The 25,153-nt window shown below is 34.8% G+C and overlaps 2 protein-coding genes across 2 annotated transcripts; one reads left to right on the plus strand and one right to left on the minus strand.

Annotated features, from left to right (window-relative positions):
- Window positions 1-7,619: 7,619 nt before the first annotated feature.
- On the minus strand, window positions 7,620-9,885 carry LOC142982383 (uncharacterized). Its single transcript, XM_076128853.1, has 3 exons — window positions 9,750-9,885; window positions 8,880-8,959; window positions 7,620-8,194 (listed from the first exon to the last, which is right to left on the minus strand). Exons 1-3 carry the CDS (start codon window positions 9,838-9,840, stop codon window positions 7,988-7,990), a joined length of 378 nt encoding a protein of 125 aa, XP_075984968.1. The 5' UTR covers window positions 9,841-9,885; the 3' UTR covers window positions 7,620-7,987.
- A 9,755-nt stretch (window positions 9,886-19,640) lies between these two features.
- LOC142982197 (uncharacterized) lies at window positions 19,641-24,153 on the plus strand. Its single transcript, XM_076128592.1, has one exon. It carries the CDS (start codon window positions 20,732-20,734, stop codon window positions 23,684-23,686), a length of 2,955 nt encoding a protein of 984 aa, XP_075984707.1. The 5' UTR covers window positions 19,641-20,731; the 3' UTR covers window positions 23,687-24,153.
- Window positions 24,154-25,153: the final 1,000 nt, after the last annotated feature.

Raw genomic sequence — 25,153 nt, forward strand, 5'->3', positions numbered from 1 at the left:
TCTTTAAACCAAGAAATCTAGTCTCATCCAATTTCTGTCCTCAGCAAGTCTACTTACTTCACCGATCATTTATCGACCGGAGAATGCAACTGGCTATACAGTGCACACCCGACTCCGCCCACGAAGCCTTCAATGACCTCATACAATGTACAAACCTCGTTTGATCACAACACTCATTTATATTACTGTCCAATCACATAATCTTGAATGTATGCAATACATTATATTATTGAGGATTATTTGTGTTTGCAATAACAGGATAAGCGTTAGTTATGTAAAGTTTGTGGGGTAATTTGGAATATGTGTTTCAGAGCTTGTTATACCTGAAGGTGTAGACAAAGGTATATGAAATATCCCCGCGTTTCGCCATTCTATATAATAGCCTCGTGAAATATAGGGTGCGAACCTATTGCCATATATCGGGCACGTTACCAAACTCAAATATATGATTGTGAATAATCAAATTAGAAATAGCCCAATAGCATTTTCTCCGATCTGGGAACCCATCTCGGAACCTTGAGATTAGCACTATTAGCAGTACGACACACTACGTCACAGAAGCAATTAAAATACCTATCATATTACAAAAACTATCAACTGTACCTATACATCAATAGCTCGATTCTCTACTACTATCTACTACCGACAACCGGCTTGTCATTGAGAAATTTTGTGTGAAAATCTGATCAGCACCTCTGACGGGTGGCTACTATTTTGGCAGTACATTCTAAATGTCAAACTTTCGATACTCGACAGTATCGACAAAATCGCGCTACTGTACTGACTGTACCACAACAACTGCTTAACTGAACGAACTGTAGTGAATAAAACGCAAACACTCGCGTCATTGTGACAGAGGTGCGCGCGCGCAGCTAAAGTTCAAAAGTCAAATAAACGTCAGTGTGTTGTGGCGGGCGGCACGTGCCATTGCGATACAAACACTCGCTTTATAAATGTGCACAATAAAGTAAAAACAGTAAATCAATCAGCATTATAATATACAGTAGGAAGAAGTAGGAAGTTTTAGGAGTACAGATAAATGGAGATTTCTTAGTTATGTCAAGAGAAAATTAAAGAGAAGGATTTTTTTGAAAGCAATTAACTGAGTAATTTAATGAAAGCAAGTGACATACGACTGTAGTTCTTATAGAAGACGCGATCAACGATCGACTTATGGAAAACTTTAAATTGGTCCACCTTCTACTAAGTACTAAGCAACTTTTGGATTTAGAAACTAAAATAAATCTTTTGAGTTCACTGTGTGAAACGGTTTCAACCAGAAGTCGACAGGAAAAACCATTTCCATACCTTCCGAACTGGCGGTAAATTCACTCTCTGTATCATTGACATTTTACCTATATGGATAAATGATTTGATTTTGATTTTGATTTCTCGTATTCCTTAAATCTATACAGACGTTACTCAATTAAATCGTACGTCCAAATGGTTAAATCACACAGATTGAAAAATCAAGGACTTCGGCGCGTCACATCGTTTTGTGTAGAAATAAAACAAAATACAGAAACGAAATGACATCATACTGATGAATAATGCAGTGATGTTGACTTCAAAAGTAGGTATGTAATTTTTTTGACAAATTAGTCCATGTTTGATGTTTCAAGATTCTGGAAATATTCTATTGATGTAGTTCCTTGTTTTCAATGAGTTCCTGTTACATATTGAATCATACAATCTTCCGTGTACGTGTGTCATCTTTCCATATAAGTCAGGATTTAGCTCAAAAACTCCAAAATATTACCTCACTTTGCGATCAACTAACATTGATACCTTCAGCACAAATTTTGTTAGACAAATTGACAGTCTAAAACAGATAAACCAGAAACATCTGGTTGGGATTATATCTCTGATTAGTCCTGTCATTTAAATGCTATTTCAGACGAATAAATCATATTCAGTTCCAGGAAATGGACAATCGAGCCGTCTACCATTTTCCTATCAATCTATTTTACTCCAAGTTTCTTCATTACACAAGACAACTATGCCAAAGCCGTAAATTGTAACTATATCAGACAGTAATTTTACAATCTACAACAGCAACCTAAGGCCGTTTCTATCAGCTACTTTTGCCCGAACTTAACCTACTTATTTCTCTATACAACTTGCAAATAAACAAAGCACACGGAATGTAAGTTTTGATTGCAACTCAGTTTACAATTGATTGTGTTTGAAACATTTCTCCGCCGCGTTACATGTATTGTTTTTCATTTTGATTAAGTGCTTATTTAGCTTTATGTATTGGCTTGTTTAATGGTCAAATAGGGGTATTGTACATGTTTTAAGTGCTTAGAACTTTATGTTGACTTTCTTTTTAACAAGACATATAGGCGAAAACTCACACAGCCGAAACTACTGAACGTAGAAAGTTTAAGAGTTAATTAGTATGAAGATTCCTTAGGAAGTGTAGAGCAGCACTAAGTTTAGGTAGCAGGTAGTTTATCTATTCAATAGCGTTTTTTATATGAGTTTTGACATTATTGAATAGATAAACTACAGATAAATGTACTTCAGAAACCGGCAAAGGATTTTTTGAAAACTTATAAGAATGCGGTAAAATCCACGCGGGCAAAGCCACGGGCAAAAAGCTAGTTATAAAATAGATAAGATTTGCACAAGTACGAACAGGAATTTGAATACTCATTTATTAATATGTCAAATAAAGCGATACCATTTGCAAATTGTACTCAAACTAGATGTTAATAAAATATTTTTCAATTAAATAAATAGTAGCTTTGAATTAACATGCAACACGCAAAAATACCTCATCTTTATACCAAAGACTATAAACTGTTTTCATTCAGATTTGAATCGCGATGCCATACATCATAGTGTTCGTAATTAATGCAAAAAATTGGATCTACTTTAGCCTTGGTCTATACTTCAAGCTAGGATATATTAAAAGCTATCCTAACTATTTCACCGGCTTGCTATTTTTATGTTTGTTTGTCTGATGTAGCGATTCCACCTTTTTGAATAAATTTAATAACTAAGTAAATTACAAGTTACCACAAAGTATGTGTAACGAAATGGGAATTTACAAATGTGTACACTGTATACAAAAATTGAAGTCAGTGCCTGTAAAAGTTTCTGTTTTCCACGATGAGTAAATTAAATAGCAATAAAAAACTATTTATATTAGCAATAGTTTTGTAGAACAAAAATATTACTAAAATGACGGTAAAGATAGGCGCTTTAGAATTATTATGGAGAGACCATATATTATATACTTGTTATAGCCACTTCGTCAATCTAATTGTAACAAAATCACCTGATAAAAATACCGCACAGTTTTCATAAACTAAATCAAGAAAGAGAATTTACATACATACATTCAAACTATCACCCATTTTTCCCGTGGAAGTAGGCAGAGACCAAAGAACGCGACTTAGTACGATCCTTACAAACTCCCCTTGCTTCATTCACATCCATACATCTTGTCAGGACCGCCGGTTACGAGTACTACGCACCTAACCTTTTTTCAAGACATCGGCCCTCTCCCGAAAGTTTCCATTTACATCCGCATAATAAATTTTATTCGTCAATTCTAAATACTAACTTTGCAGTCGGAAACAATTATAGCCATGCAATAAATTAGATATTTGGACATTTCAACCTATATCAGTTTCAAAGTGATATATTTTTAGTTTACAAGCACTCTAGTATAATATAAAATAAATCCTCTAGTGTACTACAAGCACATAAAAGAGTTCAAACCAGTCGTTTATCGGTGTGGTTTAATTAAAATCTACAGCAGATGTTGCGTCGGGCGCATGCATCATAGCGATAACGATTGATTGACGGTATAAACTTTATATACTATGTATGGAGTAAATTATTATGTAGTTAAATGTATGTTCTACCTATTTCTTTATTATGTTATGCACCACTACTAGATACGCGCGGATCCGTTCACATACCCAACTTTTGTCCTTGTTTTAGGGTTTCGTATCCAAAAGGTAGAGACAGTACCCTATTACTAAGCTTCTCTGCTAAGCTTCGCTGTCTGCCTGAAGAGCTAGGCTGAAATTCTGTATTTTTGTTGCCGCAAATAACACAATCATTTTTTTATGTTTTTTTGGTACGGAACTCTTCAGGCACGAATCCGACCCCCGCTTGGCCCGTTTTTTAGACTTCGAAAGGATTTTTTTTTAAATCAACACATCTGAGTTTCATCAAAATAAGTCCAATAGTTGACAGACAGACAAACAAACATTTACCATTGATATTAGTAGTATAGAAGTAATAAGTTTCAAATATACAGGAAAACGGATACACAGGAAAGTTGAAAGATAAATCTTTATTACAATATTTGTTTACTTCATTGTACAAACCATACATACATAGTTACATACAAACATCCTGACTGAGTATAAACAAGGTTTATTTCTGGCCGCGTGACGCGCGGTCAGATTCCTAACCTTTTGTCAGAGCATTGAACTTAATATGAGCGCTGGGCAAGCAACGTTGGTGAGGTCGGGTTTTGGATGGGTGGCCGTATTTTACAAATTAAATAGTAAATAGACTAGTGTACATGTTTCCGTTTAGATTCATTAAATATTTGTATAACCATGCTCACTGTTCAGATTAGGTAAAAATTATCTGTTCGGTCTTAGAAGAAACTTAGATATTGTATGGTAATGTTAATATTGAATAGAAATATTATGGTTATAAAATGTTATCATAAAAGGCTTTATTACGTAGACATGCATATCTAACTACTAAAACTGTGTCAAGTATAATTTAGAAGATATGTCCTAGAACTCCATTTTTTACATTCAGTGCTATCGAGTACCGCGAGATTGACATTTAAAATGTACTTCAAAATTAGTTCCTATGGGATCCGCTAGAGGCGCAGATCAGATTTTTATACATATGAAAATATTAGAAATTAGCTTCTCTAGAATAAACTAAATATAATTTATAAGGCATATAAACACAATATAATTCGTACATTAAGAACCAAGTCGTGAATGTCATAATAACTTGTAACGGTGCAAGGTCAAACTGCATTTTATAACAATTCCATATTAATATCAGTATCTTAATACATTTGTTATACAACCGGTTTTCAAATGTCCTGTTTATTATTAATTTTGTATAACTTTTAGTTAGACTCAAGGCCCAACTGCTCCCTTTTTACAGGGTAGACACTTAAGCCCAGCAGTGGGACATTAACGGGTAAATGTTATTTTTATTTTATTTATTTTGTGTAAGATTATTTCATAAAATAATAATACAAATAAGTACAAGCACTGGACTGAAAGAAATGATTCTTTGATACCGTTTTAATCAAAAATGGGCCATAATCTAATTTAATTGATTACTAATAACTCACAAAGAAAAATAAATCTCAAAAACATAATAAATTCAGACAGACAGACACACAAACAAAGTAAGGAGCAACAGATTTTTTGTGTTTAAGACTGATTAATATGAGTATTTAATAATAATATTTGTGCTAAAATGAATTTGGGACGCAAAAACATTGTTTCGTTTTGAAGACTAAAAGCTGTTGGATTTGGGCTACATATTTTATTTTTGAATGAATGACGTTAAGCAGCCACGCCGAGGTCAATTTGTAGATGGGACAAACCTACGAGGAATACCATTTAATGACTTCTTCAATATGGTATAGTAACGTATAATATTTAAATTTTTATGATTGTTTGATTTCAATTATTATTTTTTCTTCTATTTATTACTATTTTAATGCTAGTGCATATGTGATAGCGTGTGGTCCAGATCTGAGGTATAGTTCCTGAGATTTCGTTAAACATCCGTAATTACATTTGTGCCGAAATAAAAATAAGTATATTGATATTTACTAGAAAGTAAATCTATAGGAAATCTGTGGGGAGGCCTACGTTCAGCAGTGGATTTTCCATGGCTGAGATGGTGATGATAATGACTGGAAAGCAAGAAATTTTGTTACTATAACAAATGCAGTGCCGTACGACATGACGTTCTGGCATTCTAAATTGCAATAAAGTTAAAATTATTTACCTGTCTTCACCAAAACATTACCTTCAGCTGCCAAATATTTTCTCATCTCTCTTCACGACTTATAAATCAGCTTCTGTTATCACCAGTTATACAAAGAGAGACCTTGACTTGATGCCCTCGATCTTTGTTCAGAGATGATTTGTTCTATCGTATGGTTAGTGGTCAAAGTTGTTCAAGCCGCCCAAAAGGCCTTTGAAACGACTTAACGACTGTTATCTTAATTGACAACAGCCGGAACCGATTTTATGCGTGCCCTCCGAAGATCGGAGATGCTCAGTTCAAATACCACTATGCGGTCACCCATCTATAGAATGACCGCGCCAATGGTTGCTTAACCCACAGATCGTTTTATGACCGGTGAGCACAACTGGCTATGAGCGCCTCAATAAGGTTAAAATTATTTACCTGACTTCTCCGAAAAATTACCTTCAACTGCTAAATATTTCCTCATCTCTCTTCACGACTTATAAATCAGCTTCTGTTATCACCAGTTATACAAAGAGAGACCTTGTCTTGATGCCCTCGATCTTTGTTCAGAGATGATTTGTTCTATCGTATGGTTAGTGGTCAAAGCTGTTCAAGCCGCCCGAAAGGCATTTGAAATGGCTTAACGACTGTTATCTGAATTGACAACAGCCGGGACCGGTTTTTTACGTGCCCTCCGAAGCACGGAGATGCTCAGTTCAATTACCACTACGGTCACCCATCTACAGAATGACCGCGCCAACGGTTGCTTAACCCACAGATCGTTTTACGATTAGTGAGAGCAAATGGCTATGACCGCCTCAATAAGGTTAAAATTATTTACCTGACTTCTCCGAAAAATTACTTTCAGCTGCCAAATATTTCTTCAACTTCCCTTTTCACGACTTATAAATCAGCTTCTGTTATCACCCATACAAAGAGAGACCTTGTCTTGATGCTCTCAATCTTTGTTCAGAGATGGATGCGATTCACCCGGTTTTGTTTAAAATAAGGTGTTTGTATGATTGTTTTTATTTGTGTTAATTGATTGATTTATAATGTGTCGGTTTTTGGATTCATCAATGTGTGGAGTCGTTTGGTAGTAAATATTGATTGTGACCTCAAACACAAGAAAGGTGTTGAGGAAATTGCATATGTAGTAATTATTATATAATTGAACAGAGATATTCAATTTATTATACAGAAAACAATATTTTTCTTTTCTAAACTGACAATGGCAATGACAAAAAAGAAAATATTTACATTTAAAAAAAATACAAGAAATGATAATAACAATTGATATTATTATGTATGTAGGTTGTAAATACATTCATAACATCACATCTGTTATACCTAAGATGTTGAGAAAAGTGTACAAAACAAGTAACATTGTTGGCCCAATTTAATTTTAATTACATTAAAATGATCGACATTTGCTTTCTTTCTGTATCATGTTTTCACAGGACTACCTATATTGACAATCAAAAAGAGCCACCCGTCAGTTTCTTGTCGTTTCTTCTGACGAAGGACAGCTTTTCCGTGGTCTATGGTAGACTAAATACATCATGTTAATGTGCCAAAGTGCTTTCACAAGAGAACGTGTGGTTTAAGATGGAAAAAAATATATTTTCTCAATCATTTACATTATTTATTTGAATAAAAAATCAACAATTAGCAATACCATCAATAGAAACAATTTACTTACTTATTAAACAACTAGCTGACCCGCGCAACTTCGCTTGCATCACATAAGAAAGAATGGGTCAAAATGTAACTCGCTTTTGTAAACATTTTTACTGGTACTCTGCTCCTATTGGTCGTAGCGTGATGATATATAGCCTATAGCCTTCCGTGATAAATGGGCTATCTAATACTGAAAGCATTTTTCAAATCGGACCAGCAGTTCCTGAGATTAGCGCGTTCAAACAAACAAACAAACAAACTCTACAGCTTTATAATATTAGTATAGATTTAAAAACATTGTTCTATTTAACCAGCTAACTTACTTAGAAAGCAAAGCGGTATAGAAGTCAGAGCCTCTGAGCAATTGACCACAGAATAAGGACATTCTGAATTCACCAGCTTCCACCAGGTCTCCTAGTCGATGGATGTAAGTGAGGTACTTGCCGTCAAATTTTAAATGGGGAGCTTTGTCGTAGTCACAGGCTTGAACGAATAACCCGTTGACTACGTCACATTCTTCTGGCACCTGGAACCGTAGGAACCTGGGTAAGTTATGAGCTCAACTGTCTGTTGTTGTCTTAACTCAGGGGCTCCGAACCTTTTCTCAGTCCGGGACCACTTTTATATTATTCTTGTTAGCAGCACTATGTAAGTATATTAAAAATAAAGTTTGAGATTCATCCTGAAAATTAAAAACTTTTAAAATTACTTGCGGACCATATTTTGACTTGACCACTGGTTGGGAACCACTGGTTTAACTGTTCATGATGTGTTGTTAAGCACGCCTTGGCGCGGTCATTCTATAGATGGGTGGCAGTTTAGGGCGTGCTAGAGCACGTTAATTGGTCCCGGTTGTTGTTACTTGTCAATTATGATAATAGTAGTTAAATCACATTAAAAGTTTATGGGGAGTTGAAGCACCAGAAAATAACAGTTTTATTTAAAATACTTTTTGGTGCATTGAGAAAGTCAGTCGTTTCAAATTGCTATTTTACAATAAGAAACAATTAAAGGAGAATAAATACATAGATCGGTAGTGCGACAATCGATAGGTACTATTTAATAACGAATGTTTTAATTACAAAATAACTTAAACAATAGTTCCCGCGGAATACGCTTGGAGCGCTAGTTTTCCACACAAAATTCTCGATAGTTACTATGCTATAAGAATTTGACTATTCTGCGTTTTTGTAAGAAAAAGATTTACTTACTTTAGTCTCTAGCTGAAAGTTTCTGATTTTTGGTGTGAGCGTAACTGGTTCAAGAATAAATCTAGTTCCTTTTAATTGTCCTGGGAAGTGAAAAATAAGTTATTTTTGTAAGAGATTTTTAATGAGTTAACGAAGGTTCTCACTTCCTGCCCATATTCTTATTATCACATGCTAGTAGGTGCTCCCAACATACGTTATGATCAGAGACTAATAAATAACCTAGCTATATTCATTTTCCTTAATTGACGTTTCCGAGCTAGTGGTAGATTCAGTAATTGTAACGACTATCATAAGTGTCAATATTTGACCTAAATGAATAAATGATTTGATTTTGATTTTGAAGGTTTATGTAAATACATTCATATGTCCATAACATTACGCCTGGCATCAAGTATACGCCCACATTTTGTCAATAACGATGTTGGATATATATTTTTTTTTCTTTGTATTTATAAATTCGCAGTAACTATTAAGTAAGTATCATATTATGAACGACAACGACGTAATTGTATTCCCACACTAGCTGACCCGCGCAACTTCGCCTGCGTCGCATAAGAGAGAATGGGTCATAGTTTTCCCCGTTTTTGTAACATTTTTCACTGCTACTCTGCTCCTATTAGTCGTAGCGTGATGATATATAGCCTTCCTCAATAAATGGGCTACCTAACACTGAAAGAATTTTTCAAATCGGACCAGTTTTTCCTGAGATTAGCGCGTTCAAACAAACAAACAAACTCTTCAGCTTTATAATATTAGTAAAGATATGAACTCAAATAATACTCAGCTTAAGAATCGAATTCAAGCCCCTGTATTTTCCCTAAAATCTTCAAAAAAGGTGGATAATGCCAATCAATATTTCTATTTACTTACCCCAATCAGCCGAATTACATTTTGTATCACCCCGTATACTAACTAGAGCTGCAACAAAAATCGTAACTAACAGAAATAGTCTAGCCCCCATGACGATAACTCTACGAATACGGTTAATACATCCCTAGTTTGACTTATAAACCGTAGCAAAAACCGTCTCTTATCTATACTAATATTATAAAGCTGAAGAGTTTGTTTGTTTGTTTGTTTGTTTGTTTGAACGCGCTAATCTCAGGATCTACTGGTCCGATTTGAAAAATTCTTTCTGTGTTAGGTAGCCCATTTATCGAGGAAGGTTATAGGCTATATAACATTACGCTACGGCCATTAGGAGCGGAGTAGCAACGAAAAATGTTACAAAACCGGGGAAAATTATGTGACGCAAGCGAAGTTGCGCGGGTCAGCTAGTCGATAATAATAGAATTTAAATCTATACTAATATTATAAAGCTGAAGAGTTTGTTTGTTTGTTTGTTTGTTTGTTTGTTTGAACGCGCTAATCTCAGGATCTACTGGTCCGATTTGAAAAATTCTTTCAGTGTTAGGTAGCCCATTTATCGAGGAAGGTTATAGGCTATATAACATTACGCTACGGCCATTAGGAGCGGAGTAGCAACGAAAAATGTTACAAAACCGGGGAAAATTATGTGACGCAAGCGAAGTTGCGCGGGTCAGCTAGTCGATAATAATAGAATTTAAATCTTATAACACATATGTACTTGCGGATCGAAAGACGGTTATTGTCAATTCGTTATAGGTTAAAAATACAATGTTTTGAATTTATTTACACAATTTGTTTTTAATGTTTAAAATCTTTCATGGTGATAAAAATAAAACGCTCCATGGAGTAGCCGTGTTTTTACGGTAATACATTTTCATACAAAATCTAGATATGAAATATTTCATACATACATAAAATAACATACATTGGGGTAGGCACAGACCAAATAACGCCACTTGGTCGGATCTTAATTTCGTGTAAATTCAATAGGATTATAAAAACTTTGACACTAGGTAGATTATAAACTATATAATCAATCTGGGTAACTTTGAATCATTTAAAATTGACATTGGGTAACATTGACAGTGGTAATATGAACTAGTTTCGATTATTTTTTCATATGAAACCAACACAATTGATAAAAGTTTGCAAAACTAAAATAAACTTTTATCAATTCATAGTCCCACTGTCAATGTTACCCAAATGTTTCAAAGTTACCCAGATTGACCTTACGACATATAAATATATCCTTATCTAAACTAAGAAGGAAAACAGGTGTAAAATGTCTAGAAATAAAATCTAGCATAGGACTTTAAAAGCTAAAGTAACTAATACGCATATCGCCGCATCGCCGCTTTAATTAATACTAATAATATAAAGCTGAAGAATTTGTTTGTTTGTCTGAAAGTGTTTATCTCAAGAAGTACTGGTTCGAATGGTTGAGTAGTCCATTTATTGAAGAAGGTTATAGGTATAACATCACGCTATGACTAATATAGTCCAACAACTTAGTAGTGCATTTATAAAAAAATATCTAGGATATTTTTGTGTTTCAAAATAAAGTAATTCATAAGCCATCCAAGGCCCACCGTCAGCTACTTAAGCCTGTGAGTCAATTATGTTCAAAATTCTGAATTTTGTATACTCCTGTCCGTCGTGAACTTTGCATATACGAGCATATAAAAGGCTCTCTACTTAGTTCTTGAATTTAAGAAGTGGAGCAGTAATAAAAATGTTGTAAAAACAGAAAAACTAGATTCCACTTGGACGAAGTCACGGGCGACTATTAGTTAACAGATAATGTGTTACATGAATCTCAACACATTAGTTCTATCGTAAAATGGTAAACGAGCTGAAACTATCTGTGTTTTAAATATACCTGTCGATAGATAACATAGCAATGAGTTTATTATTTAAGTAAAGAAGCTAAATTGATATCGAGTTGTATTTATGCTATTATCAGTTTAAACGACCTGTCGCCCTCGGGTTAAGTTACCTCTGCTTAAATAAAATTTGATTTTTAATATCTTTATTATTGTTTTTTTGCTTAGATTTCGCTTTGTTGTAAATAATTGGATATTGTAGAATTTTGAAGTGCGTAGCGTGATGATATATAGCCTATAGCCTTCCTCAATACATGTGCTATCTAATTTTTCAAATCGGACGAGTAGTTCCTGAGATTAGCGCGTTCAAACAAACAAACTCTTCAGCTTTATAACATTAGTATAGATATACTATAATTTTGATATACGTAAAACGTATAATACAAACATACATTTATTACCCGACATTTCGGCCAAGTAACATCGGCCCTGATCGGGAGCGGACTGGTAGTATTACGTATACAAGTCGCAAATTAGTTTAAAAAACATAAACAAAACTTCTCAATAAGGCCATCCATCTACAAACTTTCCTCATCTACGTTACTTACCATTGACAGGAGAATGCAACACTATCTCTACTTAGAAATTCAAATTATTTACCGCTCATTAACCGATTAACCGTCAATTTCTTACTAAACGGTATAAACAGATATACACTCTAATAACCTATTATGGTGTCGTATTTCCCCTGCACTAACGGTACGGTCGCCGTCACCTCGGTCGCCGGTTCGGTGCCCGGTTGGGTGGGCCCGTCTGATTAATTGTTTGCGATGTTTAGATAAAGATTGCGACTCAAATACACTGAACTTGACTTTGATTGGTGCTTGAATGTTGTAGACAAAGAGTGGAATTGGAAAACTAGTTTTGGAGATACTGGTATGAAGCCTCAGAGAGGAAATTATTTATTATTTTTATTGCCATATATCATCTCACTTGCTTAGTTCGCGTGAATTTCGGATATAAAAGTAGGCAGTGTTTAAATTGTGGTTTTCAAATTTCTGTGTGTCAAAGATCACCCAAATCGGTTAATCGGCCCGGCCATGAAAACGTCAAAGGTGGCTTTTTGTGAAAGATTTTTCGTATTTGACACGGCGTGACGCAAGGATTCGTCAGGCCGTGTCAAATACGAAAAATCTAGCCTAAAAGCCTAAAAGTTTTTTTAACGCATTTCTTAAAGGCAACCGTGTGAGCCAGCGAGTGCGGGTGCACTTGGCCAACGTGGTGGGCTTAAGGCCTTACCCCTCCATAGTTTGGCAGAAGACCCTTGTCCAGCAGTGGGGCAGTAATGGGCGAAAAAAAATCTATTAATTATTTTCTCCATAGGCATTAAAAGTTTAATGTCGTATCTGCGTTATATTATCGTCGTTATCGCACTATCACTGTATCATAGAAAGTCAAGGCGCACTATTTACAACTCACGATTAATGCACGACAATATTAATTGTTATTTATCGCTTATTCTGACGTTTACGAGTGTGTTCGTAGTCTTGTTCTATTTTGAGATAAATAGGAGGTTTGTATTGTGATAAATACAATTATTAATGGAATTATGTGTATCAAAGTTGATAGCAAAATCTGAAGAAACTTTATAAGTAGAATCTAATATATTTTAAATATCTATTATTACGCTTGTTCACTCTAACTCAAAAATAACTGGATTAAATAACACACTATTCTACAGAAATGAGTATATTAGAAGATTAAACTTATATTATTTTATGATAACGTTTAAAAAAGTACGTGCATAAGAGAATACTAGGAATTGGCTTTACCGAGTTATGGTATCCATATCAAACTTATGTGGAAGCAGCTAAGCCTGATGCATCCTGTAAAGGGTGCTACAACGCCACGATCCCTTATCACGAATTTAAAAAGGCCACTTATTGTGTAGTGTTATACTAATAATTAAGTACCGAAGTAAAAAAAATGTAACTTCTCTACCGCATTAGTCTGTGTTAATGTAATAATAGATGTAAATAAACAAACATTTTCAATATTATAAGTATGATTATCTATACTTACTAATATTATAAAACTGAGGAGTTTGTTTGTTTGTTAGTTTGAACGCGCTAATCTCGGGAACTACTGGTCCGATTTGAAAAATTCTTTCAGTGTTAGATAGCCCATTCATCGAGGAAGGCTATAGGCTATATATCATCACGCTACGACCAATAGGAGCAGAGCACCAGTAAAAAATGTTACAAAAACGGGTAAAATTTTGACCCATTCTCTTATGTGACGCAAGCGAAGTTGCGCGGGTCAGCTAGTACCGGATAAAAATAAATATTGCTCTTCATTAAACAATTTTTAACTCATTCCCTATAAAACCAACGACACGACACCGACAAATCGTAGCTTCTAAAACACCCACAAAACAAGTTCGAACCCACTGGCCCGTATTCCTCTCAGCTATGATTATTGACATTGTTTAATAAAGCGAAATAAACCAGCACTTTATACTCTAATGATACAGTAAATATCTTCACGCCGGAGCGGCTGGTAGGCAGTGACGTGATTGGGTCAGGTGATCTATGAAAATATAGGTATTTAATGGACATTTATGTTACAAATATATACCGAAAATGTAGTTTTACACTATATATATATAACATTATAAATGCGAAAGTAACTCTGTCTGTTACTCAATCACGCCTAAACTACTGAACCAATTTGCATGAAAATTTGTATAGAGATATTTTGATACCCGAGAAGGACATAGGCTACTTTTTACGAACGAAGTCGTGGGTAAAAGCTAGTTGTTTATTAAAGTGAAATAAACCAGCACTTTATACTCTAATGATACAGTAAATATCTTCACGCTGGAGCGGCTGGTAGGCAGTGACGTGATTGGGTCAGGTGATCTATGAAAATGAAGGTATTTAAGGGACATGTATACTGAAAATGTGTACTGTAAGTGTAGTAATGTTTTATTATGGAACTAAATACTTTTGTTAATTTTGCATCTACATAACGATCTCCTCCTTATTTTGAAATAAGGCGGTTTTAGTTTATATTTCGGAAATAAAATAGATGCCTGCAATATTGACACAAAAAAAGGTCAAAAATTTTCACCATACACCATGATTATTTCTCTAAAAGAATCCCGTATATGTAATATTATTGAATCGCAGAAAAAACAGACTAACTATAAATAGTTTGTTCTTCTGCGGTGTTATCGTTTTGTGTCAGTTTCATCAGGAAGATCATTTTAAAATAATTATAAAAATTGTTTAATTTTTGGGATCTCCTACAGTACATTTGCCATTAAAGAGACCCATCTAACGACGTTGCTATTGGAAGGCGGTCCCAATTGTCATTTTGTTCAAAATCTGAACAGCGCCTCTAACCTCATGGAACTGTTTTGGCAGTACATTTAAAATGTCAAACACTCGATACTCGACAGTACAGACTATACAGAATCACGCTACAGGTCAAAAGCCTTAAACAATGACTAACTCCATTTTTTACCTAAAGAATGAAAGAAAAAGTAGGTATTTGAAAGTAAATATTTAAATAAATTAAATAAACGTATAATTTCCATTCAACAATGATATTGTGACTTGACAGTGTTAAGGTCAGTACACACGTGTAAAGAGTTTGACGCACGACTTGTTCATTAGACTGAAATGTATTGGAGTTGACAATTATTGTATACTAATGCTTGGTTAAAATACTTTAGTCTCATTTGATTTACAAGTCATATTATCGACTAGCTGACCCGCGCAACTTCGCTTGCGTAACATAAGAGAGAATGGGTCAAAAATGTTCCCCGTTTTTGTAACATTTTTTACTGGTACTCTGCTCCTATTGGTCGTAGCGTAATGATATATAGCCTATAGCCTTCCTCGATAAATGGGCTATCTATGGCGCGATTTTATGTAAGTATGTGTGGGTGTAGTAATAACTTTGATATTTGCCATCGCTTGGGCTACATTGTTCTTTCTACCTAAGTGATTGATTTAGTGTTCTCGCATTAAAACATGGAAGCAGGCTAGCGTCGTAATAAAATCTATGTATTTATAACTCTTCCTTTACTAATTGACTGACTGACTGTCTGAAAACCCACAGCCAAAACTACAAAACATAAGAAGAGCGGATTTTAGGAAATTCCACCCCGAAGGAGGTGAAATTTCACGAGGGCAAGCCGCGGGTGGACAGAAATAAAGGAACAGTTTTTAGAGGCAGATAATTACTATTTCATCAGCCAACAGTTATAAACGTTGAAAATTGGAAATTGGTACGAAGATTCCCCTGGAAGTATAAAGGAGCACTAAGAGAGGATTTTTGGAAATTCCACCCGAGGATGATAAAAAGGGGGAATAACTTTTATATCAAAAGATCAGCAAAAAAAATGTTGTGAAAGCGGTAAAACATAAGTCTATACGGACGAAGTTTCGGGCGGCGGCTAGTAAATAATATAATGTTGTAAATGTGGTAAACGCTGCCTTATTTCTTTAGATAAAGTCATCAAGTGAACAAATATTGGGCCACGCGCACCGAGGTTGATGTACTTAGTGTCATCTGTCAAGAGTTTCTCAGTAACAATCGTTTGTACAACTATTACTAAATACGTGCCACAAACAACGTAGTTTCCTTATTTTTGTTGATTTGCTTTCCAATTATTCGGAGAATTAATTGTTTTTCGGTATTAATATTTAGGCATAAAAATATTGTTTTGTTATGTTTTCATTTCTAGCTTTCCCAGAAAAGTTAGACGTATTGCGTAGTAATTTAGTTGGTCTTAAATTTGTGTGATTGGTACAATAATAAAAACATTTCGTGACTTTAAAAGCAGCTTTTAAGGACACTCAATTCATTCTTTTTAATTGCGTATAGTATAGTTGTGCGTTTATAAGGCTCTTTGTATTTGTAATTTAAAGACGCCGTAAATTCTAAGTTAGAAGTTATAGTAAGATTACAAAAATTATAACCAAATTTCTATTTGTTATAATATCACGTTATTTCCCATAGAGGTAGGCAGAGTACCAAAAACTGCCACTTGGAACGATGCTTACAAACTTCCCATGCCGTGCATATATGATCCATACATCTTGTCATACAGGGCCGCTAGTTACGAGTACTACGCACCTGTACTTTTTTCAAGACATCGATATGATCTGTGTGTCTTTCTAAGGCTTACCCCAGCCCACCCTTATTATCCTTCGTATTATAGAAATAGTCTCAAAAGAAACCCTCCAACTGCCTCCATATCTAATTATGGTTAAAAACAAGCCCTGAATCTAACAAATACACCTCATAATCTTGACGCAGTAGGTTAAACAGAAGATTTATAACATTATTGCACTTATTATAAGCTATGTCATTCTACGTAATTATTTCAAAATAGATTGAATGACGTTCACTTGTCTATTTTCAGTTTTCATTCACTTTCATGATAATCGGTTATCATTTACCTCATAAAACTGTGATAAAGTTAATTATATTAAGCTTTCTTGGTATTCCGACATGTTATTTTAAAGTTATCTAGGTTGTGTTGTTAGAAAAAGATTTATAACACTGTAGGGTTTATAGTGTTACTAGCTGACCCGCAACTTTGTTTGCACACATAAGAGGGAATGGGTCATAATTTTCCCCGTTTTTGTAACATTTTTCGTTGCTACTCCGCTCCTAATGGCCGAAGCGTGATGTTATATAGCCTAAAGCCTTCCTCGATAAATGGTCTATCTAACACTGAAATATTTTTTCAAATCGGATAAGTAGTTCCTGAGATTAGCGCGTTCAAACAAACAAACAAACAAACAAACTCTTCAGCTTTATATTAGTATATATAGATAAATCTTTTTCTAACTATTTAGGCATTATTATTAACCCTTTGACAAATCTGACTCAACAACTCTGACATCCTCGCTATATTTTTGTCGACATTTACCCACGAAAGTGTCGTGAACACTTTCTGATTTGTCGAGTATAGCCGACCGTGGCGGTCAAAGGGTTAATAATTAAATTATCTAACAATTTAGCATTATTTATCTTGGTGCGAGATGTATGAGGATATCAGAGTAAGGTCCCAGGTTTGGTAGAAACGCTTCATGAAAATTTTAAATTTGAAAAATTCTATATGAATGTAATTGAGAGCTGTTTAAGCTGTTATTTTTTATTCATTTGATATTGTATCTATCATGAAATAATAACCTTTTTTTATTAAGATTCTTCCGTTGCATAAAGCAGCGTTTTTACTAAAGAACTAGATGTAATAACGTATTTAAGGATTTACTATTAAACTTAAGATAGATCATATTATAATGTATTGAAAAATATATCAACATTTCACTCTCTACGATAACCTTAGAGTATTATTATGAAAACTTCAAATACATTTAATAATATAAATATTTCTTAAACTGGTATTATCGTATTTAGTTTCGTATTAAAATTTCTTGTGAATTCATGCGGCAAACATGTTTTTTTCTTTCTTCATTTCAAAACAATTCAAGTTTATATACATTATGAAAATTATATAAAAAGGATGTGACGTAATATGTACTTGCACACCAAACAATGAATAGTAAGCCTGAAAAAATAAGATACCACGATATATTTGATTTCAGATAATATAACTGAAAATTTTATATTTAAAGAAGACTTCGCTGAGATTTTGTTCAGAACTGCAAAATTTTTACAAATGTGAACTAACAAGTGTGTTCGGTGTTAAAAATCACAATTGAATGGAAATAACGTAATCAGTGACTAATGCCCAACTAGCACACAAGCGCTATAACAAGCTGTACAATGGCCGGTTAAAGGATTTTTATAACGCCTTAGGCTCCTTAGTAAGAAGTATAGTGGTTCTATAAGCGGCTACAGATCTCTTGTAGCGTCAAATAGGCCCATACTGTCCAGCTTATAGCTCGACATTGGATCTACAGTGGTCGTAAATAGTAATTATAATAGTACGTAGTATAGTAGTAATACAGGAGCGCTAAAATAAGATGAAGGTGGTATAATCGCGCTACAAGAGCTTTTTCGCAGCTTCGTGGCGCTTACCAGCTGTTGTACAGAGGTGGTTAGCGCCACGAGCGTTCGAAAAAGCTCTTGCAGCGCGATTATACCACCTTTACCTTATTTTAGCGCTACTGTGTAACGGTTATAAATGCTAACGCTCTAAATTAGTAATATAGTCGGTTTATTATGGTGTAAACTAAATATATTTTTTTAAAATGAATCATCAGTGACAAATGAGGAGACATTTTATTTTTACGGATTGGATTATTAAAATAACAAGTAGTCTATCGCTTTTATTTCTTTGTGTACGTGATATGAAAGTGCGAGTTCAAGTTTGCTGTCAATATATATGTATATTATCGTCAATATTTTCATGCGCCCTCAAAATATTCAGTTTTAAGTGCAAAAATTATATAGATATGTGGATTTGGAAATTGTATTTTGAACATAAATAAGACTTTGAGGGTTACAGATAGTTTAATTAGGGTTATAGGTAATAAAAAATGATTTTAATTATGTTAACGTTACCAGGCTATAGATTTATATGATCTTCAAAAGATCGTAATAACCTCAAAAAATATGTTTACCAAATGCTATAATGGCGTCTCGATCAAGCAGCTCTCAGAGTTGGTTACATCTGCTCTAGCGCCTTAAGCTGTACAAAGGCTCTAGTGTTTGCTGTTGTAGACCTCAAGGTTTTGCAGTTGTGGCATAGGAGTGCTTCAATATAACTGTTTTGGTCGCACACCAGCATTTTACTCGTACTTTTAGGGGTCAGTCGTTGAATATTAAAATAGTTTGAAAATCATTTTTTTTATTTATATTTATTTATTTTATTTTATTTTATTTTATTTCATTTCATTTCATTTCATTTCATTTCATTTCATTTCATTTCATTTCATTTCATTTCATTTCATTTCATTTCATTTCATTTCATTTCATTTCATTTCATTTCATTTCATTTCATTTCATTTCATTTCATTTCATTTCATTTTATTTCATTTTATTTTATTTTATTTTATTTTATTTTATTTTATTTTATTTTATTTTATTTTATTTTATTTTTTCTTTAAAAACAGTTGACAGACTGAACCACCACTGCACCTATGTAAATATATTATGATAATAATTTTAAGCTTTAGTATAAAGGTATATTACTCGGTTATAGCGCTTTAGGTGCTTAACATAATTCTGTAATCCCCATGGCTGTAAAAATGTTTCGAATGATACCTTATACATCTATTTGCCGTACAGAAGCCATATAAATATCTGATATAACGCTCAAGGCGCTATTAAAGACCTACGCAACTCTTTTATAGATGAGTAATACACTAGCCCTAAAAAAATCTGTTATAGAACCTAAGGCATTACAAAAAGCTTATTTACGCTCTTGAGCGCTATAAGCGCAACGCATAACTCCGTTTAAACTCCTTTATCTCCTAAAGTCCCCTTATACAGTTAACGGTGTTATAGAAGATTCCATTAACTCAGTTATACTTCCCTAGGCTGTCTAGCAATGCAATTACATGCTCATATATCACTATAAGTCATTAGTTTCCTACTAAACGGCTACTGTCCCGCCTAGCTGTTAAAGGGTTTTTTAAATAGCTAGTATACAACTTATAGAGAATTGTACAGCATTTGAACGACTCTTATGCAACTATCAGGCTGTATAACGACTGTATAAGCAGCTTGTGTGCTAGTTGGGTGGTGTTGTTTGGAGCCATAGCAGTAAAAACGAATTGTTTATCAGTCGGAAAATATATCGATAGAAAGTGATCGAAAGTTTTAGTGAGGAACCCAGTGAATTATGGTTAAACTTCGCCTCAATTCAATCTATTCTCATGTAGATAAGAGCTACAAAGAAGCTATAATTAAGTTGATCTCAAATAATGAGTTTACATAACTCTGCAAAAAGATAGTTTATCAACTAAACAAATTCTGCGGAACCATTGATTAAATAACTCAAAGAATGCTGTAATCACGAAAACTCACAAAGAAATTAATCTCAATTAATTGCGCGTAGTAATAAAAATAGCTTCATAAATCATCACGTCAACCATCTCAGTGAGTCTGAGCTCTCGCAAAACAAAGATAAGATAAGAGATAGCGTCAGTAGTCAGTCACGTTCCAACCATGGACAACTTCGGGTACCGCGAGATGGGGTGGCCTTCACCCCTCCAAACACCCACCACGGCGTCGACGAGATCCCGTTATACAAGCAGTATAAGATCCCGGACCAGGACCGAAACTGAAGAAATCCCGTTAAATTCCAATTTCCGACATGTCAGAAACATTGATTTATTGGAGGCCGCTCGCGAGCCTGGCAAGACAAAGGAATATCTTTTCGTTGGACCATCACCACCTGCTGAAGATGCCCCCAACATGTACCACAGTTTTGACGTCATGGCACCCGACCCTGAAGCCAGATTGACCGAAGAAAACATCAGACGGAGTCTCTGTGAAAAAGCTTTGTCGCTCGGAGCGGCAAGGTTCTTCGACGACGTGGAGTGTGGAATGATCACGACAGACAATATAGAAGAACACATATGCTCAGCGCCCGAAGTGGTTGTGAACTTGACTCTGTTATGGGCTGCGTTCCTCACCCGGGATGAGCTGCTTCCGGCCATATTGGAAGCTGGAGCTGATATACACTTCTCGGAGCCTACAGGACTGACAGCGTTACATCTGGCTGCGTTCAGCGGAGCAGGTAGGGCTGCAGTGTTTCTACTTTCTAGAGGAGCAGATGTTGATTTTGCTCCTAAATACTTCGCACCTCTTCATTCAGCCGCTTTTGGCAATTCATTGGAAGTAGCGGAGGTCTTAGTCGCTAACGGTGCTTCGTTGCACGCTGTCGTACAAAGAGCAGGTTGTGAAGACAATCTGGTACATTGCGCTGTCAGAGCTGACGCTGTGGAATGCATGGAACTATTTATAGAAAGAGGCGTAGACCCTGCGTACGTGACTTCGGGAGGGTTGAACGCACTACACCTCGCCGCAGAACTCGGCGCGCAGAGGTGCCTCTCGTATTTAATAAGAGAAACAAAGATAAGCGTCAACGGTGTGACCAAACAAAGAGATAAGGAGTGTACTGCATTACATTTGGCAGCTGCACGAGGTTACGCTGAATGTGTCGAGCTATTGTTATCAGAAGGCGCTAAAGCAAATACTAAAAATTACAGAGGCTTTACAGCGCTTCATCTTGCTGCAAGATGTTCAAGTGCTGAATGCGTTGAAGTACTTCTTAGGGATGGGAACGCAGATGCTAATGCTGAAGACTACGACAAAAGAACGGCACTACACGCGGCGATATGTCGATCAGAAAGAGCCTGTGATATAATAGAAATGCTCGTCAGTTGGGGAGCGCAAGTCAATAAGAAAGATGAATACGGTTATTCACCCTTACATTTGGCGGCGATGGATAATTTGACGCAATGTGTAGAGACGCTTATATACCTCGGTGCTGACGTCACATCTAAATCGAAGAAAGGGCACACAGCTCTTAGTGTTATTGCAAGAAAGACTCCGAAATCATTGGCAATATTGAGGCACAATTTGGATTGTGGTATTTCACTCAATCAGTCATCAGAGGCGAATGAGGAAGTCCAGATAGAGTTTGATTTCGGTCGTCTATTAAAATTTTCTTATCCTCGTGAGATCACATATTTGAACAGTTTGATAGATGAAGGCCAAAAAGACATATTACTGCATCCATTATGCTCCGCGTTTCTATTTATGAAATGGAAAAAGATAAGAAAGTTTTATTTGGCGAGACTTATATTTTGTTTCCTTTTTGTATCTTTTCTATCAATATATGTATTGACAACTGTCGTAAAGACTTGTGGAGGTAAATACAATGAGAAATACGGTGTCCCAAATGAGCTTTGTCAACAGCAGTCTTTATTAGGAATCATGTTGAAAGATAACCCGATAGAATTCGAAAGATGGGTACTTATAGCGATAACCGCTTTTGAGATCCTCCGTAAATTGACTGGCATAACCGGGTATTCGAGTTTTTACCAATATTTTACGACATTTGAGAATCTTATGGAATGGTTTGTCTTACTGTCGGTATTTTCATTGTACAATATACGTAAAGATTACAGTTGGCAGAACCATGTTGGCGGTTACGCTGTTTTAGGAGCTTGGACGAATCTAATGTTGATGATGGGTCAACTGCCTATGTTTGGGGACTACGTAGCTATGTATCAGAAAGTATTGATGGAATTCTTGAAATTGTTATTGGCTTACATTTGCTTACTACTTGGATTCACAATTTGTTTCTGCGTCGTTTTCCCCAATGAAGAGATGTTTTCGAATCCACTCATGGGATTCATTAGTACGTTATCAATGATGGTTGGAGAACTGAACTTGAATATACTCATCAATGACCCACAGAAAGACGATCCTCCCCTAATATTTGAGTTGTCAGCACAAATCATATTTATTCTATTTCTCATGTTCGTCACTATTATTCTAATGAACTTGCTCGTCGGTATTGCTGTCCACGACATTCAAGGATTGAGGAAGACTGCTGGTCTATCCAAACTTGTGAGGCAAACGAAACTGATCTTATTCGTAGAAATGGGTATGTTCAGCGCGTGGCTACCGAAATGTCTTCATAAATATGTGTATAGGACAGCTCTAGTGTCTCCCGAAGCTGGGAAAGTGATTCTGAGTGTTAAACCTTTGAACCCTCGAGAGAAACGTTTGCCAACTGATATTATGATGGCAGCTTACGAAATGGCACAATTAAACAAAGTCAAAGCTGGTAGATCTGTCAAAGAAATGTTGTACAAAAATAAGTATTCATCGAAATTGAAGAATGAGAATCAATCCAGCGATCATAACTTTGGTTTAGAGATAAGAGGCATGCAGGAAAAGATAGATCAAGCTACCTTTAACTTGAAAAAGATAGATCAGGAGATGAGGCACTTGAATACACTGTTGATGGATCAGCAGAATCTTTTGCATAATTTCTTTAAGTTTACCGATGTAATGCCTTATAGAGCTTCTCATGTGTCTACGCCTATACATAATATAGATTCTCCCGTATTCTTTTCGAGTAATGCTTCTGATGTCACTAAGTAGGTTTTAGAGGTATGTAGAAGGGCTAAAAGTTGATATGTAAGAAAGCCGCCACGGCTTAGAAGGAATGTAGTGTGATGCTAATGCCTTGTTTATAAAGATGATATCCTTTAAGCAGGGTTTCCAAAAGTTTGACGTAATTGAAACATTGGTCTAATACGATTGTTTATTGTATTAAAACTATTCTTTTATTTGATAACCACCATGCGAGACTATGGGTTGATGTTTTAATTTTTTAAAATAATTATGGAGATGTGTGTATGTAGTGGCTGGTCCACGTTTTTCTAAAGAAATTATGGTACCCTTACTTTTATAGTAAGAAGCATAATTGCTGAAATTTTCGATGTTTTTGAACGCAATTTAGATGAGATTGTATTTTTTGTATTTTATCAGGGTATTCCACTAAATTAATGTTCGTATTCGAAATTGTAGTAATCAACGAGAGGAATTTAGAACATATAATATTTTTATGAAGTTTGTATTATAAGATACTGAATAATAAATAATTATTTTTTTATTCTTTTGTTTGTATTTTCCTTTGACTTTTTTAATAGTAGCCCCTTTGATTTCAGCGGTAACTATGCTAATTACAAGTCCGCGAGGCCCCGAGTTCGATTCTCGGATCGGGCAAAACATAAACGATTTGAATTAAAACATGATTATTTCGGCAGTTGTCCGTATTTTAGTATTGTAGCCAGTAAAAAGACTATTTTTAACCAAACTTAAGGAAATATAATTCAGTGTTTTGTTTTCAAAACACAAAAACTTGAAAACATAGTTGTTTATTCAACTAAGCATCTGCATAATCATTACATATATGATGAAATAACGAGACTGATAAGAGCGCGTTAACTGATAAGGAATTTGGTGGTATTTTCATTAAACAAAGCCTTGGTAAGCCTTGAACATTGATAAACAACGTGATTGTCGTTTTATATTATATACTGTTTTATTTATAGCTGTTTGTATTTCCTTTTTCCTATGAGGATATCATAAAAATGTATTTTTACTTTTTTTTTTTGTCAGTCAATTTTAACGATAAATTAACAAATTTTCATCTTTATAAAGAGGAATTAAATAGAAAGTTATAGGCGTTTTTTGGTAAAAATATGAGTTTCTAAGTTCGATTCCCGGTCCATGTCAATTTAAATCAAAAATCATTAACTTACAAGCAAGTATATCCAAGATTATGAATATGTGTAAATTATTTAAAATCGTTTCCCCTAATGGCTGTAACATTTTTTATTAGTTAATCGTTGGTCGAATAAAATAACATAGAATACAATATACTCAACACTCAAATGTATTTTTAACAAATCCGGGAAAAACCATTTCGGATCCCATAATCTTTAATGAGTGCAAAATTGATTGATGATTTATAAATTATCATATTTACAACCAATACCATTCATAAATATAAGTAATTAATCCTTAGGAAATTCCATAATAGATAATTATGACACGTTCTTC

The sequence above is a fragment of the Anticarsia gemmatalis genome, chromosome 21, assembly GCF_050436995.1.
Source record: "Anticarsia gemmatalis isolate Benzon Research Colony breed Stoneville strain chromosome 21, ilAntGemm2 primary, whole genome shotgun sequence".
In the NCBI taxonomy this organism is placed as follows: domain Eukaryota; kingdom Metazoa; phylum Arthropoda; class Insecta; order Lepidoptera; family Erebidae; genus Anticarsia; species Anticarsia gemmatalis.

Coding starts and splice junctions, on each gene's coding strand:
- LOC142982383 (XM_076128853.1), bottom strand. CDS start 9,840: ATGGGGGCTAGACTATTTCTGTTAGTTACGATTTTTGTTGCAGCTCTA. Junction 8,960..9,749: donor ATGTAATTCGGCTGATTGGG/GTAAGTAAATAG, acceptor TTCACTTCCCAG/GACAATTAAAAGGAACTAGA. Junction 8,195..8,879: donor ACTTTCAGCTAGAGACTAAA/GTAAGTAAATCT, acceptor CTACGGTTCCAG/GTGCCAGAAGAATGTGACGT.
- LOC142982197 (XM_076128592.1), top strand. CDS start 20,732: ATGGACAACTTCGGGTACCGCGAGATGGGGTGGCCTTCACCCCTCCAA.